General features: G+C 35.8%; 2 protein-coding genes across 2 annotated transcripts in view; one reads left to right on the plus strand and one right to left on the minus strand.

Annotated features, from left to right (window-relative positions):
- efr3ba (EFR3 homolog Ba (S. cerevisiae)) overlaps positions 1–5,612 on the plus strand; it is a 62,966-nt gene extending 57,354 nt beyond the window's left edge. The window contains exons 22-24 of the mRNA XM_088938138.1: positions 143–249; positions 1,179–1,228; positions 1,869–5,612. Coding sequence (XP_088794264.1) covers positions 143–249; positions 1,179–1,228; positions 1,869–1,974 — 263 coding nt within the window. The 3' untranslated portion in view covers positions 1,975–5,612. The remainder of the gene's footprint in view (positions 1–142; positions 250–1,178; positions 1,229–1,868) is intronic.
- A 7,015-nt stretch (positions 5,613–12,627) lies between these two features.
- Positions 12,628–14,856, minus strand: pomca (proopiomelanocortin a). Its single transcript, XM_088939433.1, has 2 exons — positions 14,698–14,856; positions 12,628–13,287 (listed from the first exon to the last, which is right to left on the minus strand). The coding sequence occupies exons 1-2, from the start codon at positions 14,854–14,856 to the stop codon at positions 12,628–12,630; spliced, it is 819 nt and encodes a 272-aa protein (XP_088795559.1).
- Between the last annotated feature and the right edge of the window lie 1,227 nt (positions 14,857–16,083).

Below are 16,083 nucleotides of genomic sequence, written 5' to 3' on the forward strand. Positions count from 1 at the left end.
GTACTTATACTCCAACAAACAACAAAATTGAATGTTCTTGAATTTTCGTCTTGCATTAATATTTTCGTATTTGATACATTCAGTACATTCTTTTTTCTAGGTATTCACGAGTCTTTAAAACACTTTGTTCTCTCCTTTGCAGTGGACAGTGTAGGAATGGAAGAACAGGAGAGGGAACGAAGAAGGCAGGTGGTAGAGAAGTTCCAAAAAGCCCCCTTTGAGGAAATAGCTGCCCATTGTGGTGCTCGGGTGAGGATTAAGCTATGTAACTGTTTTATTTCTAAGAGGGCAGTACTGTATGTTCAGACAAAATGCCAATGATGAACCGCACTCCCCAGAAGGCAATGGGGAATGACTGGCCATACTCTGTCGCCTGACTAATTGAACGAAGACAATTTGTTGCATTTAAATCAGGAAGCACAGTCTACCAAATAGCTGTTGACCTCTGCTAGAAGTTAGCACAGCCTGTTTTATGTGCTGCACTAGAGGCAGAAGGGGTAAGGAAGGAAGCAAGGAGGAAGGCAGGTCATTTTACATTGCATTCTGGGAAATGTGGTTTGGACAAGAAGTGGCATCTGGTCTGAAGCTACAACCTCTTACATTCTTGTATAATAATAGCAACTGCTACCACTATATTCATTAACCAGGTTTTATTAATGTTATCTTATTTTGTTAAAAAATGCAAAATAAAGACCGAACAGTGCTTAATTTCTGAATACCCATCTGCCGTTATTATTATTGTTATTGTTATTTAAAATTATATGTGATGGCTACAGTTCGGAATAAAACCACAGAAATATGACCCTAAAATATGTTAGATCTGGTAAAAACGTGAAATGTAAACATGTATTCAACATGTGTTCTATTTATCTTAGTTTAACCTTTCCTTAAATTATTGAATGCCAATTGCTGCATATCTTACCTTGCATGCTTTGAAATCCTGATAGTCATGTCTTGGTTCCAGACATGCCACACGTTTAAGGAATGCACTTACTACAGAAGTGAATACAAACCAGGGAGCTCCAGAAATACACTATTGTAAACATCATCCTATCTATACTAACTGTCAATCCTAGGTCTGAATTATTTTCTCTCACAATGTTGTTTCTGTGAATGTAATGCTATCACTCTCTGTCTTCTGAATTAGAATTAATACTATTCTTTATTCTGCATTGCAGGCCACTTTATTGCAAAGCAAACTGAATCAGATCTTTGAGATTACCATCAGGTAGGTCAATATGATGCCAATTTTCATGTAAACTATAAATAAATGGGAAGGGCATTGACTACATTTCTGAAATTCCATTCTTTGCATGGTTTCACAAAGCCAGTATTGACATAATAATACAACTACATCTGAGCTTACATTTCAGTAAAATAAGTGTATTGTGCAGATGTACTAATTTCTTTTTCTAGTGAGATTTATAATTAATGACACTAATATATTCTAAACTATCTGCAGTTAGGTGAAAATATTTTAAACATACTTTACTTCCAAATTACACAATTCTGTTGGAATCAACATACCATCACCTCTTTGATGGCATTAGGAAGTTTGTTGGTCTTTTGTATTTAGTGGAATGCCTATTTAAAAAACCTGAAATGGTTTATCTTGCAAGTGGTGCTTTAACTTCACCCATTTCAAATATTTTAAGAAAGTGTTTGTGGTGTATAAACCAGTGATTTATATTGATCTTTAGTGATTATTGAATTCTGATCTGAAGTCAGCATCCATGACTGAAGGATTTCACTCACACATCTGAAACTGTCATTGAAGTTTCAGAATATCATTCCGGAAGTCTGGAAGTCATATATTTAATAGAAAAAAATGTTTTGAGTGAAAGGGTTCTTTGTTTTCTTTATCCTAGGCCTCCTCCTAGCCCTTCGGGTACCATCAGTGCTGGGTATGGCCAGACACAGACTCGCTCGGTGCCAGTCTATGAGATGAAATTCCCAGACCTCTGTGTGTACTAAAAGCCTTGACCAATCAGTGGCCATCTTTCCCAAAAGCCAGAAATCCGAGAAGCAAGATTTTTGGATTTGCAGCACTACAGTCCATCAAGGAAGTTCCTCCCTGTTTTGTGGTTCCTCTTGTAGATAGGTGTTTCTTTAGTTGGGTTCACCTGGCATGAAGCTCATTCTCTATTTGCACTGTGAAATTTTTGGGACTGCAGTCCCTGTCACACTGCTGCATGTGATATAGTCATGATGTGAAACACTGTGTCCCTTGGTAAAAAAAAAGGATTAAACTATTTACATGAAAGAAGAATTACTGTCTGAAGCACTGAAAAAAAGACATAACTGATGTGATGAATTCTCTGGCATGGTCCAGAAACTAAAGTTCAGCAATCCGTATGTATAAATACCAGCCCTGGTTTTCAGCATTTGGAAGTTTTAATGCAAGCCTATAGCAGAGAAATAGGGCAATTAGAACATGTGTATCCAATGATTTTCTGTTAATTTTGTTTCTATAAAGTCTATAAGGATGGGTACTTTGTACTCGCAAAGTCCTTTCAGATGTAGGTTGTAAACTCACTAGTCATGCCTAAAATATATAGAGATCATTTTAACATATACTGTAAATTTTAAGGACATTTTAGATACAGTACTATGAATGTTATAAAATCTAAGTAACAGTACATCTCCAAGTTGGCATTCACTACAAAGTTTTATTAATTATTTCTCTTTCATTACAAAAACATTTATTGGTACAGCTCAGTAGAAAAGTCTTAAGTCTACTAAGAGGATGGATCCAAAGGTTGATTTTTTACAGTACTCTAATGTTCCACTTGGAAAGAAAGAAAAATACAGTTGCAGATGGAATTGTAGATCTGCCTTTTATTTTTACACATGAAAGATGTGTCCAGTCCTATAGATTACTAAATATTATTTATAGATTTTTATAGAAATAATAGCTCATAATTCTGCATACACGCAGTCATGCAAGGCCTTTACTTAGATGTGCAAGATAAGAAAATTCCATAAGAACTGTTTACTTGTACTATGGGATTCTGGATTAGAAATATATGTTGCAATAAAGGTTTTGGAGTCTCTTTGGCACAAATATAAACTAAATATATTTGAATTTCTTTATTTTTACTGTTTTCTAGAGTGATGACAAATATGAGCCTTTTAAAGGTTTTGAAGATGTACTCTATAGAGATATTTAGAATTTTCTGTGATTTATGATACTCTGTTATGTGGTTTAATTTTGTCTTGTCTAATCTACATCTAATGTAGATTATCAAAGGCCCTAACTTCAAGTGGTCTGCACTTCAAGAATATCTATCAATGTTTATGAAGGCTTGTATATAAAAAGAGATGTTTTGTGTTGAACAAAATATTTAAAAGATTAATTTCATTTTAATTATTTTAATTCATTTAAATCTTGTGTTCTTTGTCAACCTTTTAGTTTGTGCTTTTGAGCTCAACTTCCTCTAAAACCTTTATACAATATATTATTCTTTACCATATCCATATGAAATGTGTCACTGAAATTGAGGCTTTCGATGCTCAGCTGTGATGAGAAGCTTGATTGTGATTTTGAAACACTGTGAAAAGATTTGGGGTCCTTGGGGGTAGAATTGAAACAAAACTGGCAATACTGAAGTACAGTGTAAAAGAAGTTCTTGGATCACATTGTTTCTGAAACTCGACCTAACAGAAGAGCAACAGTAAAAAAAATGTTCTGATGTGGTTGAGAAAGATGAGAAATATTGTTATTTTCTCCTTTGGATAAATTAATCCAATGTTGAAACCCTCTTTTTATACTAGGGTATACTAACAGCAGAAGTCTGAGAAAAAAAAATTCTGATAAAGTATGACATGTTCTTAACATCTTTTCTGATATCCTGTGACGTTTTTTCATTCTCTATAAATCTCGCTTTCTGTGGGAGCTTCAGAGATTGAGACCCTGTTTGACTTCCTTTCTAGAACCGAAACAGTTTTAATATGGCATCACCCTTTGATTAAGCTTGCACATGTGTCTACATAATGTCTGTTTGTCCTTGTAAGTTTGCTGAGTCAAGCTTTTACACAGCATACCTTGTAGAACCTGAGCTTGATCTACACATCAGCCATAACCAATCCTTTAACCAGTGGATCAGATCAACCCACTGGACATGTCTTGAATCATTTTGCATGTGCTTTTATTCTTTTTCATTTCCTCTGGGAGCTATGTGAGTTAAACTACTTTGTCATTCCACATTTCATTGCTGACTGTCTTGGGGCTCTTCACTGTTGTTACTGAGGTTTGTGGTGTATTTTGGACCTTTATAATATAAATAAAGCACTTTTCCCATGGAACAGACAAGATTTAAAACTGAACCTTTCATAATATGACTGATGGACTAATAGCAGCTAGTAACTAGTACTTATTAGACTGGAGCCACAGTAGATGTTCTGTGGCTGGAGTATAGCACAGTTAATAAAGTCACAAAGCACCATCTCATAACGGTCCTCTTGCCAGTGACAATCTATGACTTTCATGTCCCCATGAATGTGGTATACACATTTTTCACTTAATATTAAGCACCTTAGAATGTATTATCAGATAAGCTTATATAAAACCAGAAAAAAAGAACCTTACCAGGGCTGCACAAATCATAAATATTTCCTGACATCATAATACTTCAACCAAAACATGTCTGTTTCTCGCAGAACACAAAATTATGGTATTCAGATCACATCTTTTTTTTCAGTGCCAGACTAGTGACTCTGTGAACGTGCCTCTGTTAACTCTTTTTTCTTTCGGCAATGCTTGTAAGCCAAAGTGAACCCACAGTATATGAAGAGAGTTATGGGGCCGGAGTTATATTTTAAAGGTTATGAGCAAGAAAAAAAGTTTGCATAGTAAACATTTTCCTTATGTATTCAGTAGACACTGTACATGAATGTTACGGCACGTGGTTTTTATGTGTAGTTTTCGTGGTGTTTTGCAGTAATTACAGGTATGTTCACCATCATCTAAATTTCTTTGTTTCACTTCAGTTAAGTTTCATTTCTTGCAGGTTGTTTCAGTTGCAAATGATATACAGGTAGATCTACTACTTAGCTTAATGGTGGAACTAAAGCATAGTTATAAAACCAAGAACAGAAGGCACTTCTTTAGGCAAAGGATTGTAAGAGTATGGAACATGTTATCCAGCCATATTGTTGAGGCTATTACCCTGGCACCTTTCAAGCAATAGCTGGACAATAACCTCAGATAAATTAGCAGTGATCTCTACTTGGGTCGAATGGACTTCTCTCATTTATAACTTTACTTATGTTCTTAACTCTGTTTTTAAATTTCAAGAGACATTTTCAGTCGCCATATTTTACCTCTTTTACTTACACACTGCTGGGTGTTCAGTTATTTTCTGTTCCTATTTTAAAGTTGTGTTTCACAGTAGCTATTACCCTTTTCAGTAGATTTGTGTCTATGCAAGAGAAAGTGATATTTTAAATACAATAGTTACTAATGTCTTGGATCTGATGTCCCCAGCACATACTTGAAAACACCAATTGGTTAACACCAGTGAAGCCTTGACATTGTAAATAAATGCTCTTTTATGTGTAATGTTGAATGATAATGTATTTTTAAACTGATTTTAAATAAAACTAATGAATTCTATGCTGGTTACCGACATTTTGCACAATTTATGCAAAAAAAAAAAAACCTGAGCACAGCCTGATGTTTTAATACACTAAAAGTTGCATTTGTTTAAGAGAATCAGTGCCATGCATAACAAAATGACAAGATTGTTGGAAAGATTTTTTTTTCCCAAACATGCAGCATTGGCAAAGTTAGATTTATAGCATGACAAAACTTATTTTTTAACAATATGCACAGTATGTCTTTCCAGTATACAGTATATTTAATTTGTAACTGTGATAATTGTAATGTTAGCAGGGGTCAGGTCTCACATTGATGCCCTATTTCAGTACTGACTGTGCTGAAACAGAAGTGTTGTATCGAAATGCGAGGTATCTTTTAAACATGGGTCTATATTATTGTACTATATCTTAGGTCTACGTTAATGCTAATGGTTAATAATAATAACTCTGACCTACAAGGTTTAAAGGGAGAGTATTCTCCCTCTTGTGCTAATTAGCCCCCCAAGACAATTTATTCTATAATTGTCAAGTACTTTACTTTTCTTTCCAAGATTTATAATTCCATTTAATACTCTTTGGTTGTGAAATAATATGCAACATTAATATGAGAAAGGGAAGTTTAATTAAGAATGATTGAACATAGTCTTTTTAGTTGCATCTACAGAAAAGGTACACATTATATCCTGAATTTAGCAATGAAGGTAATGTTAGGTATCTTCCTTCAGTGTTTACATAACATTTTGTATTAGTATTCTTGTTTTAAATGTTATATGAAATGTAATATGAAAAGCAATGTTGTCATACCACCATTTAAAACACCATATTTTCTAACAATATTTTTATAGCATAAAAGGGTTTAGAGAAGTGAAATCATTGCATGCAAGTTGAATCATTGAATTGAATCATATTTTTTTAATCGTATTTTCAATATTTTTCCCCTATTACACACCAAAAAGAAAATAAGCAAATAAAAGTAAAATTAGTTACCATAAACTGTAATGCCAAGAAATATGAAATCAATTGTAAAACTGATGTCACATAAAGTAACTGAAGATTGAATTGTGGTTTTAACTTACAAGTTTCTGCTGAATGTGGCTGAACAAGGAGACGCTGGAGTACAGTTGGATTTCAGTTGCATACAGTACAACTGTAGAAAGGGTATCACATTTTCTGCTTGATCGACGTATGCTTTGACTCTGCTTTGCTTATTTGCAAAACTACACTGTTTTGCCATCATTTCTTGTTTTTCTGGCTCACTGTGACATGTGCTTACTTCTTACATCAAAAACATACTACATATTACACTATGGTAGGAGAAAGAGTGGTGATGAAGTATGCGTAGTGTAAGCACTTTCAAAAGCAGATTATAGCTTCATTGGACTAGATTGAGAAAACTTATGTCAGGTTTAGGTAAACTATTGTTTCAAAAAGACTTATATTTCTTTCTGCTATCTTACCACTGTAATTGTTAAAAATGTATTTTGTTAAATTTAAGACTGTACATTATTAAGAATTGTATACTTATATTAATGACAATTTCTGAAAGTGCTGTTCACTGACTGCAGTACAATGTTTGTAGTATGATGTTTTGTTTGCTTATTATCCTGTAATATGGTCCCTTTAAAGTGTTTTCATTTTTGGAGTTTATAGTGTACATTATATAGGAATGTACTGCTATTCTGTTGTTACAGCTATTACAGATGTGATTATTTAATTATTTTTTATACTTGGTTTCTGTAACTAAAAGTAGCATCTACGCATCTACATCAGAGAGCTGAAAGGATGTGATGTGTTTCCTCAAAATCAGTATGTCTTGCTTATCTGCTTCTTTAGTTGTTAAACGTTGCACCTGCAGTTGAGATTAAACTGAGTGCTCAACTTGTACATTTTAATACTGTAAGTAAAAAAAACATTTGTAGTTATGGAAGGTGCACTACACTGCTCCTTCTAATCGCGTAGAGGTGTTAGTTATGTATCTGCCACTTGTCTGTGGCAGGGAAGTACATTTACTGAACCAAACAAGCTGAATATACAGTACTGCTTTTACTGTTACTGTCGGTCTCATTTTTAAGCATGAATATTTACAGTCTTACAGTAACACTGATGTACTACTAAGCAGGTAAGCTGAGATCCTGGTTTAGCCAGGATTTAAGGCTTTAATTCTCATAACTCTTTGTTTTGCACTTCTCATTTAAAGGTCAGAATTCAAATATATTGCCATCAACTCTGGGTTAGGGTTATACCCTGAACACAAACCAGAAGGCACCAATGTAAAGTACATAGAAATTCATTTAAATCAAACAACACAAGGCACTTCTTTATTTTTAAATGTTGTACAAGTATCAAACAAGGAACAAAGCCTTGTAGCTGAAGCCGATACCCTGGCCTCTTTCAAGAAATGGCTGGATAAGGTCCTGGGATTATTTAGCTACTAAAAACCAAATGATTTAAATGAGCCAAAAAGTCTCTTCTCATTTCTTACCTGTTCTTACATTTCTTAAACTTGTTGTCTCAGTTTAAATTAAAAAATAAAAATCTAAAGTTGATGAAGAAGTGAGAAAACACTATAGGAAATGTGTCCTAGGACCTAGGTGTAATGTGTTTGAAATATATCTGAAAATAACAGAAATACAGTTCCAGGGAAACAACATTGACTTCGAAGTCAAGGTACAATAGTCACACACTTACCAATCACATACTGTATAACTCTTACAGCGCTAAAGTTAATGTAGAATTCCTCAGTGGCATCATTGTGTCAACAGATGAAGGAAATACTTTTTTTATAGATACATTTCTGTTTATATGTTTTTTTATAGTTGAGAGATGATGCACAATAAGGTTTTGCCATTCTTCACTGAAAAACTTCCATTGCAGTTCAGTGCTTCTTTTGACTATGTGTTTTGCTTGGGCATAGAGATGTTGTTAGTTCTGTATATAGAGGATTATAACCAACATAGACAGTAAGATAACAGTACGATCTTGATACATTTAGATAATGCTACCGTGATGAAAATATAACAGAACTGGATTTTGGTTTTACTTTGTATTATTTTTCTGAGGTTATATTTATTGGCTTTGTTGCAATGATAAATGTAAGAGATGCAAAACTAACTGTCATTCTATATATTTTAAAAAACCATAACATATTTTTATTACAAAGATACACTGTGTTTTTATGTTTCCTTCTTTTGTCATTACGTCATTCCAAGTAGATATTATTGAGTAAGTTGTTGTCTTGTGCTGCAGCTCTCCTATGTGGAATTATTGACCCCTCTTGTGATCAGTGTTCCATGGCAATGCTGTGTCTCTGTGTATGGCTTGTTCAGTTCCGTGGTGGTTACTGTTCTTTGTGAGACACTTGTACTGTGTTTGTCTATTAATGGTGGTGGAGTGTTGCCTTTTGATAAGAAATGAGCAAATGCCCAGTGTGCAACAACAGGTATGTTTTACAGATAATTACTGTCTCCCGCTGATCGATGGAATTTCTGTACATTGTGAATGAACATGATGTGTATTGTATTGGTGTTACTGTATATGAAGATGGGACACATGTTAATGATTTTTGACCATCCGCTTTAATGTGTGTTATATATGTCTTCAATGCTTAATGGGATTTTAAGTTTGAATCTTTTTTCTAAAAACAATCCTGTAGTTGGAAACCCCGTATGTTTGTATCCCACTGGCCACATACCGACAGGCTGTGCTCTGGGATTGTAGTGGAAAAAGAGGACACTATGTGTAGTCTTAATCCAGGCTAGTGGATTCATGGGTTAATGAAAGGGGAGGTTGTTGCATAGATCCCAACTGAATACAAATTCTGAATTCTTGGGAACGAAAATTAAATATTAATTAAATGACAAATATTTTTTAAACAATTAAGTGTAAATGCCCTGCCCTTTGGTGTTCTCGTATCCCATGTGATTCCCTCTTCCTTGTTATAATGAAAAAAATAAATTGTCGAAAGCAGGTGATTGTGTTATAGACCTTTCCTGTGCTCTGTCAACTTGCCTGTACCTAAACCATTGTCCAGCTGTGCTGCAGTTTACTGGCTGTACATCAGCCAATGCACTTTCTACTTCTTACGTGTGATTGCTGTTTGATCTCCTGTGCCAGATGGACCATAACTGTAAGAAACGTCTTTAGAAAATGTGAACCTGTTAAATACACATGCTGTAAAGAATAAAAATGATCCATGAATTAAAATGGTATTTTTTGTGGAGACTGGTTTTTGGTCAGACACATATGTATTTCCTATATCAAGTTCTCGGTTACAGCTCAGTTCAGTGTGTAATTTTCATGTGTTGACACTACTGTACAGTATATAGTGCCATGAAAAAGTATTTGCTCCTTGTCTGATTTTCTGCTTTACTGCATATTTTCCAGTGAATGATAATAGATCTTCAAACAAAACCTTATGTTAGATAAAAGGGACCCCGAGTGAACAAATAACACAACATTATTAATCTTTCTTACTTTATTTTAAAAAAAAAGATATGCAACCTGTGTGAAAAAGTAGCCCCCCATCCCCTTGAACTTAATAACTGGATATGCCACCGTTACCAGCAATAACTGGACCAGACATTTTCTATAGTTATTGATCAGTCTCTCAGTGCTGTGGAGGAATTTTGTCCCACTCCTCCATACAGAAGTTCAGCTCGGTGACATTTGTGGGTTTTCAAGCATGAACTGCTCTTTTAAGGTCCTGCCTCAACATCTCAAAGAGGTTTAGATCTTGCCATTCCAAAACTCTTAAGTTTCTTGTTCTTCAACCATTCTAATGTGGACTTGCTTGTGTGTTTCATATCATGAACTTGCTGCATGAGCCAGCAGCGCTTCAGCTTCGGTTCACGGACAGATTGACAATTGACATTCTCCTGTAGAATTCTCAGATCCAGAGCAGATTTCATTCTGATGGCAAAAGCCAAAGTTAGACAGATTTATGTTGGACAGGGCTGGCCTAAATTAAGCCTAATTGTTGACCAAAGCTGTCCCAAAGATGACTAGCAGACTCTAGTTATCCCTCTAATTGCGATGAGTTTACTTTGGGTGGGGGGGCAATAGCTTTTCATACCTGAAGATTTCATGTTTGTTTACCTTGCACACAAAACAAATAAAAGAAGTACCAACCTTTGGTGTCATTTTTTTCTCTCACATTTTCCTCTGTACAGTATACTACTACAACCCACTAAAAGATTTTACTGAATTCACTGTGAAAAATGTAGAAATCTGCAGAAAAACAGACAAGGGGAAATGTTTTTTTCCCAATACTGTATTTAAATTACATATTGTGTTAATAGTTGTAGCTACAGTGCCTTGCAAAAGGATTCACTCCCTTTCAATGATTTTTTATTTTGTTGAATTATAATTGTATATACCTGTACACATTTGTCTAAAGAGAATATTTTTAATTTTGATTATTTTTCACATCTTGAATTGGTTGAGAGTCATTGATGGGCAGCAATTTTCTAGTCTTAACGTAATTTTCTATTGGACTCAGTCAGAAATTTGACTGAATCCAATGGTCCTACTCAAGGACATTTACTTTTTCATGCTTAAAACCAGTCCAGTGTATTTTTGCAGTTTGCAGTTGTGCTTTGGATCATTATTCTGCAGCCTGAACCAGAATTTATTTTAAGATTTGCTTTTACCTTGATCCTTCAATTTTCCCCTCAGTCTTGACAATCTTCCCAGTCTCTGCTAATGAGATTCAGTCCTATAACATCATATTTTCACCACCCTGCTTGGCGTAAGAGTGCTATTGACTGGGTGATATGCTGTGGTGCATTTGCACCAGCCATAACACTTTGCATTTAAACCAAAACGTGCCACTTATGTTTCATGTGACTTCAAAACGTTTTGTCAGATCTTTGTAGTATCACATAAATGCTCTGTTACAAACTCCTTGAAGGATATGAAATGAGTTTTTGTACCTTATAGAAGTGTGATATATTTTTACCTCATAGAGATACGTTTTTATTTTGAAATCATGTGAAGAACCATTATTGTACAGTATATAGAGACCATTTTACTGTGTTTTGTCAGTTTTGTGTGCCTGAACTTATTTAGGTAGGACGGTTGTTTAGTTTTTGACCCATAGCTGTTTAGTTTGAGCCTACCTTCTGGAATAATTGTAAACTGTACATATTTAGTATCAGTATGTTACATTTTACAGGCATACATGTATATACTTTTGAAAACTTATTTGTGTTTAGGAGACGAAAACATTTTTTTTTGCACCGGGAGAAAAGTTCTGAAGGTTGTCATATTACTAGAAGATACAGGAACTGATATAGAAACGTTGACTGAATCTTGTAGTTTGCCTTCACTGACTATCTGTCCATCTCTGTCAGCAGGTTTATTTCTTTAGGTTAGCTGTTCATCACATCTTTCCTAAAACCTTGTTCTTTTTGAGTCAGCATGACCTTAGTCTATGCTGCTTCATTAAATAGTGTAAAACAAATGTCATGAAGCATGGTGATGATGAATTCTTTAGAGCTGAGAATGTGTTGTGCCATTGTTCTCTTTCTCATTTCCTTCTCTGGTTCTCTCTATTTATTGTTGATAGTTTTTAAAGTATGGGAAGTATGGCTTTTCTAATTATTCAGTACAGTTTTGAAGAAACCTATGGCTAAGTGCTTTCACAGACCGTAAACACCAAAGAAAGAAAAGGAGAACACTTTTTAGCTTGCAAAAAGTATTTTGTTTAATTTACATTATAGTACATCTCAATAAATAAGAAAAATAACTTTCCATTATTAATTTAAAGTTGAATTTCTCTCCCTCCCCTTCCTTTCCCCAGCTCTAACTCACAAAAGCATTTCTTTTCTATATACAGTTTTCAGAATGTATGGGTGACTACATTGTAAACAAGGGCTTTGGCAGAAGAGAAAACAAACATACAATGGAGCTACCTTTCAGGACTGAGCCCCTTTCTTTATCAGAATGCCAACTACCTAAAATTTTGCTTTGCCAAGATCAAAGAGGAAGTAAAGCAAGGTTTGGGGCTATTTTATTGCTTCTCCACACTCTTTACTGGCCTTTTTTCTGATGGCCGTCCTTAATGATGACGTTCTTAAAGAGCGTCAGGAGTGGCTTCTGGCTGCGCTCGTCCCAGGACTTCATGAAGCCCCCGTACCGCTTGTCCTTGGGCGGGCCGCTCCAGCGGAAGTGGTGCATTTTGTAGGAGCCATCTTTCTTCTCCTGCAGGTTGAGGACCTCGTTCTCTCCTCCGAGCTCCTCCTCCACTTCTTCGAGGAGGGGGTAGTCAAGGTCGCTCATGAGATCACGCCGCATCTCTGTGGGATAGGCCTCAGCCGATTCCTCTTCCACCCCGTTGGGGTACACCTTCACAGGCCGGCGCTTGCGGCCCACTGGCTTCCCCCAGCGGAAGTGCTCCATGGAATAGGAGCGCTTGTCCTCACGCCTCTGCTGCTGCGAGCTCTCACTCTCCTCCATCTCTTCCTCAGCCTGGGGTGGAGCCAGGGCAGCAAAGAGGATGCTCAGAGCCGCGTTCTCTCCGGCTTGCTTGCTGCTTCCCACAGAGCCGTTGGTGTGCCGCCCCAAGGCAGTCGAGCGGAAGTGACTCTTCGCGTAGTTGCGGTCAGCCTCTGAAGGAGGCTGGAGGTGCCCATTCCCAGGAAAAATGGGAGATTCTGCGGTGAGGTCCGATTTGCAGGCTTGTATACACTCCTGGAAAGCAAGATCATCATTGTAAAGATTTTTGTAAATTCTCAGATACAGAACCTGCCCATACTCCGTATGTCAAATTAAGGCCATACAGTAGACCCACTTTTTATCAGACTAATAGGGGGAAAGGGGTGTCTGGTATTGCCAGATATAGGTTAAGTTATCAATTAAATATTTCAAGCATACAAAACACAGTCGTATATGTGACAAAAAATTAAGTCTGAAGTAATCCAATTTGTTTTGGAATGGTGGTAGACTACCAGAAGCTCATTCAGTATATCTTCGGTCTCCTTCACATGCCGACAGCTATGGGTATCAACCTCTGTAAGCTGCCAGCATTTGCACACAGTAATGTTGAGATCCTTTCCTTGCTGACTATGTGTCCTGCGTAGACGTCGCATGCTTGTGTGCCTGGGCAACGTCCAGGAGTGAACGCCAGAAGAAACCAGTCTCGTCGGCATTGCATAGCTGGGATAATATGATCCCTTCATCTTGGATGAATTTATTGAATCTCTGATGGAACGGTTCTATCCTTTCAGTGGAGCACTCAAAGCATATCTGTGGGTTCTTTTATTCAATCTACAGAGAAGTTTGCAAAATTGTCAAAGCCCTCATTCACTGCATTTGAAATTCAGTTTCATGTGTTCGGCCAGTGTATTGGCTGTAGATCGTAATTCAACACCACAGATAACCTTGTTTGGAAAAAAAATTCCCTTAACTAGATTTTGTCTGTTAAATTCAGTCTGTTAAAGCGGGGCATTTACTGTAATAATTATTAATAATGGATGGCAGAGAGGCTGTTTTTGTATTTTAAAATTGATTCATGTAATGCAACAGTGTTTATTATTTATAAAATAATTTAAGGCGTGATTATTTTTGTTTTAGTTTGCTGTGATGATTTTAATTTTTTTTTTAACAGCAGCTCTTAGCAAACTGAAATGCCTTTTAACATTGTCACAGAGGGAGCAGTAAATATTACAAATTATAAGTCATTATACTATATTTTAAATTAGAACAAAAAAGTATCAGTAGAGTCTAACACAAGTTGTCTTCATTGGGCACCAATATATGACATAATACTGGCATAACTTCTACTTATAAATATATTTTCTCAGGAAATCTACTTGATGATAATTTAATTGTTCTACAGTATATAACAATTTTTCAAATTTTGTAAACTGCAGGTAAAATATTAACAAACACACAGATCAATTAGTAAAATGTAGTGCTAGTTTACAAAGAATCATACAGTATAATATTTAGAAACCATGTTTTCTGTCCTAACCAGGTATGCTGGACTCACAATTCACAATTCTTAATTATAACACATTTATGAAATACGTATTATCAACACTTTTGTGAGTCTACATGGCACCAAGTGTTGTATTTACATTAAAAGAAAGTTCTGCTCACCAAGATGTTTTCCTCCGAGCTGAGGTCTCTGCATTGAGAGTGTTCCCAACACTGGCTCTCGACCTGACTGCTGCAGAAGTACAGCAAGGCCAGAGAGTATACCCAGACTGAACGCAGCATCTTCAAACTGAAGGGATGGCCTGGAAAAATCACATACATACAGTATTTCTTAAATTCTTTTGGGATATGTATAGATCACTCTTAAAATAATAACTTCCTCCATTTACTTGTTTGCTTTGTTGTTTTTCTGTTTCCCCTTCTGAAACACTATTTATGCTGTTTTAGAAATAAAGAAATGTGTACGTTTCACCAAGGAAACCTTATGGCAGCAGAGCTGCTAACATAGGGACCCTGATCTCAAGCACTGTCTCACAACTGATTCATATTTCTCACGTAAAGCACTTCCTCTTACCCATACCTACGCAAACTATCAATTTTTCTAACTTTTATCCATCCCTTTTCCTGGGGGTGCCAGTCCATCACAGGACAGACACACAGACACAGACATGCACACACTCACACCTACCTCCAATTTTCCCTGAAGCCAAATAATCTACCAGTCTCTTTTTGGACTGTGGGAGGAAAACAGAGCGTCCAAGGAAAACCCACATGAACAATGGGGTAAACATACAAACTCCGGGATTAAACCCAGCCCCAAAACTGCGAGGCAGTAATGCTCATCACTGTGCACTGTTCCCTATGCAAACTAATAGGCTGAAAAAAAGATGTAGAAATAATGTATTTGTAAATTAAAAATATTTTAAAACTTTAAACATCAAAACTGTGTCTTATTTCTACAGAGGAATTTGCCAGACAGATAATTAAGTGTGCCTTAAAGTTGTATAGGTCACTTACCTGTATTAGTTCAGTTAAAACAGCTGTTTATACAACTATAGTTAAAACTACACTGGTGTCATGGTATTTTGTATACTGTATTTGCATAGTCTGAGTACTGTTTATATGTTTTCATCTTGTATACAATTTTGAATATTTACCCACAATCTCCATAGGTTTTGCACAGTTCTCCATGATACAATTTGTAAATAATGTCTAATAAAATTTCACACTGTTCAGTTTCCACTATACCTTATAAATTAAAACTATAGGTTAATAAAATCCTGACTTATTTACCACTGTTGCTTATTAAATGTTCTTTAAAGAACACTTTTTAAGAGCGCATATCCTTGTGTTTGAGCAGGAACAGTTGCTGTTGCTCAGAGTAAATAGATAACTATGATATACAAGCTGATATTTGCCTTTGCTGAGTTATGCATTACCATTTAAATGCTGTATCACTGTTTGAAAGCATCAGCTACTTGCAAACTGCATTTAACCACTCTAAAATATTACTGTTTAGGTTTTATATGTTCTCCTTGCCTGCTTAGT

This window comes from Atractosteus spatula, chromosome 2 (genome assembly GCF_055471065.1).
Source record: "Atractosteus spatula isolate fAtrSpa1 chromosome 2, fAtrSpa1.hap1, whole genome shotgun sequence".
Taxonomy (NCBI): domain Eukaryota; kingdom Metazoa; phylum Chordata; class Actinopteri; order Semionotiformes; family Lepisosteidae; genus Atractosteus; species Atractosteus spatula.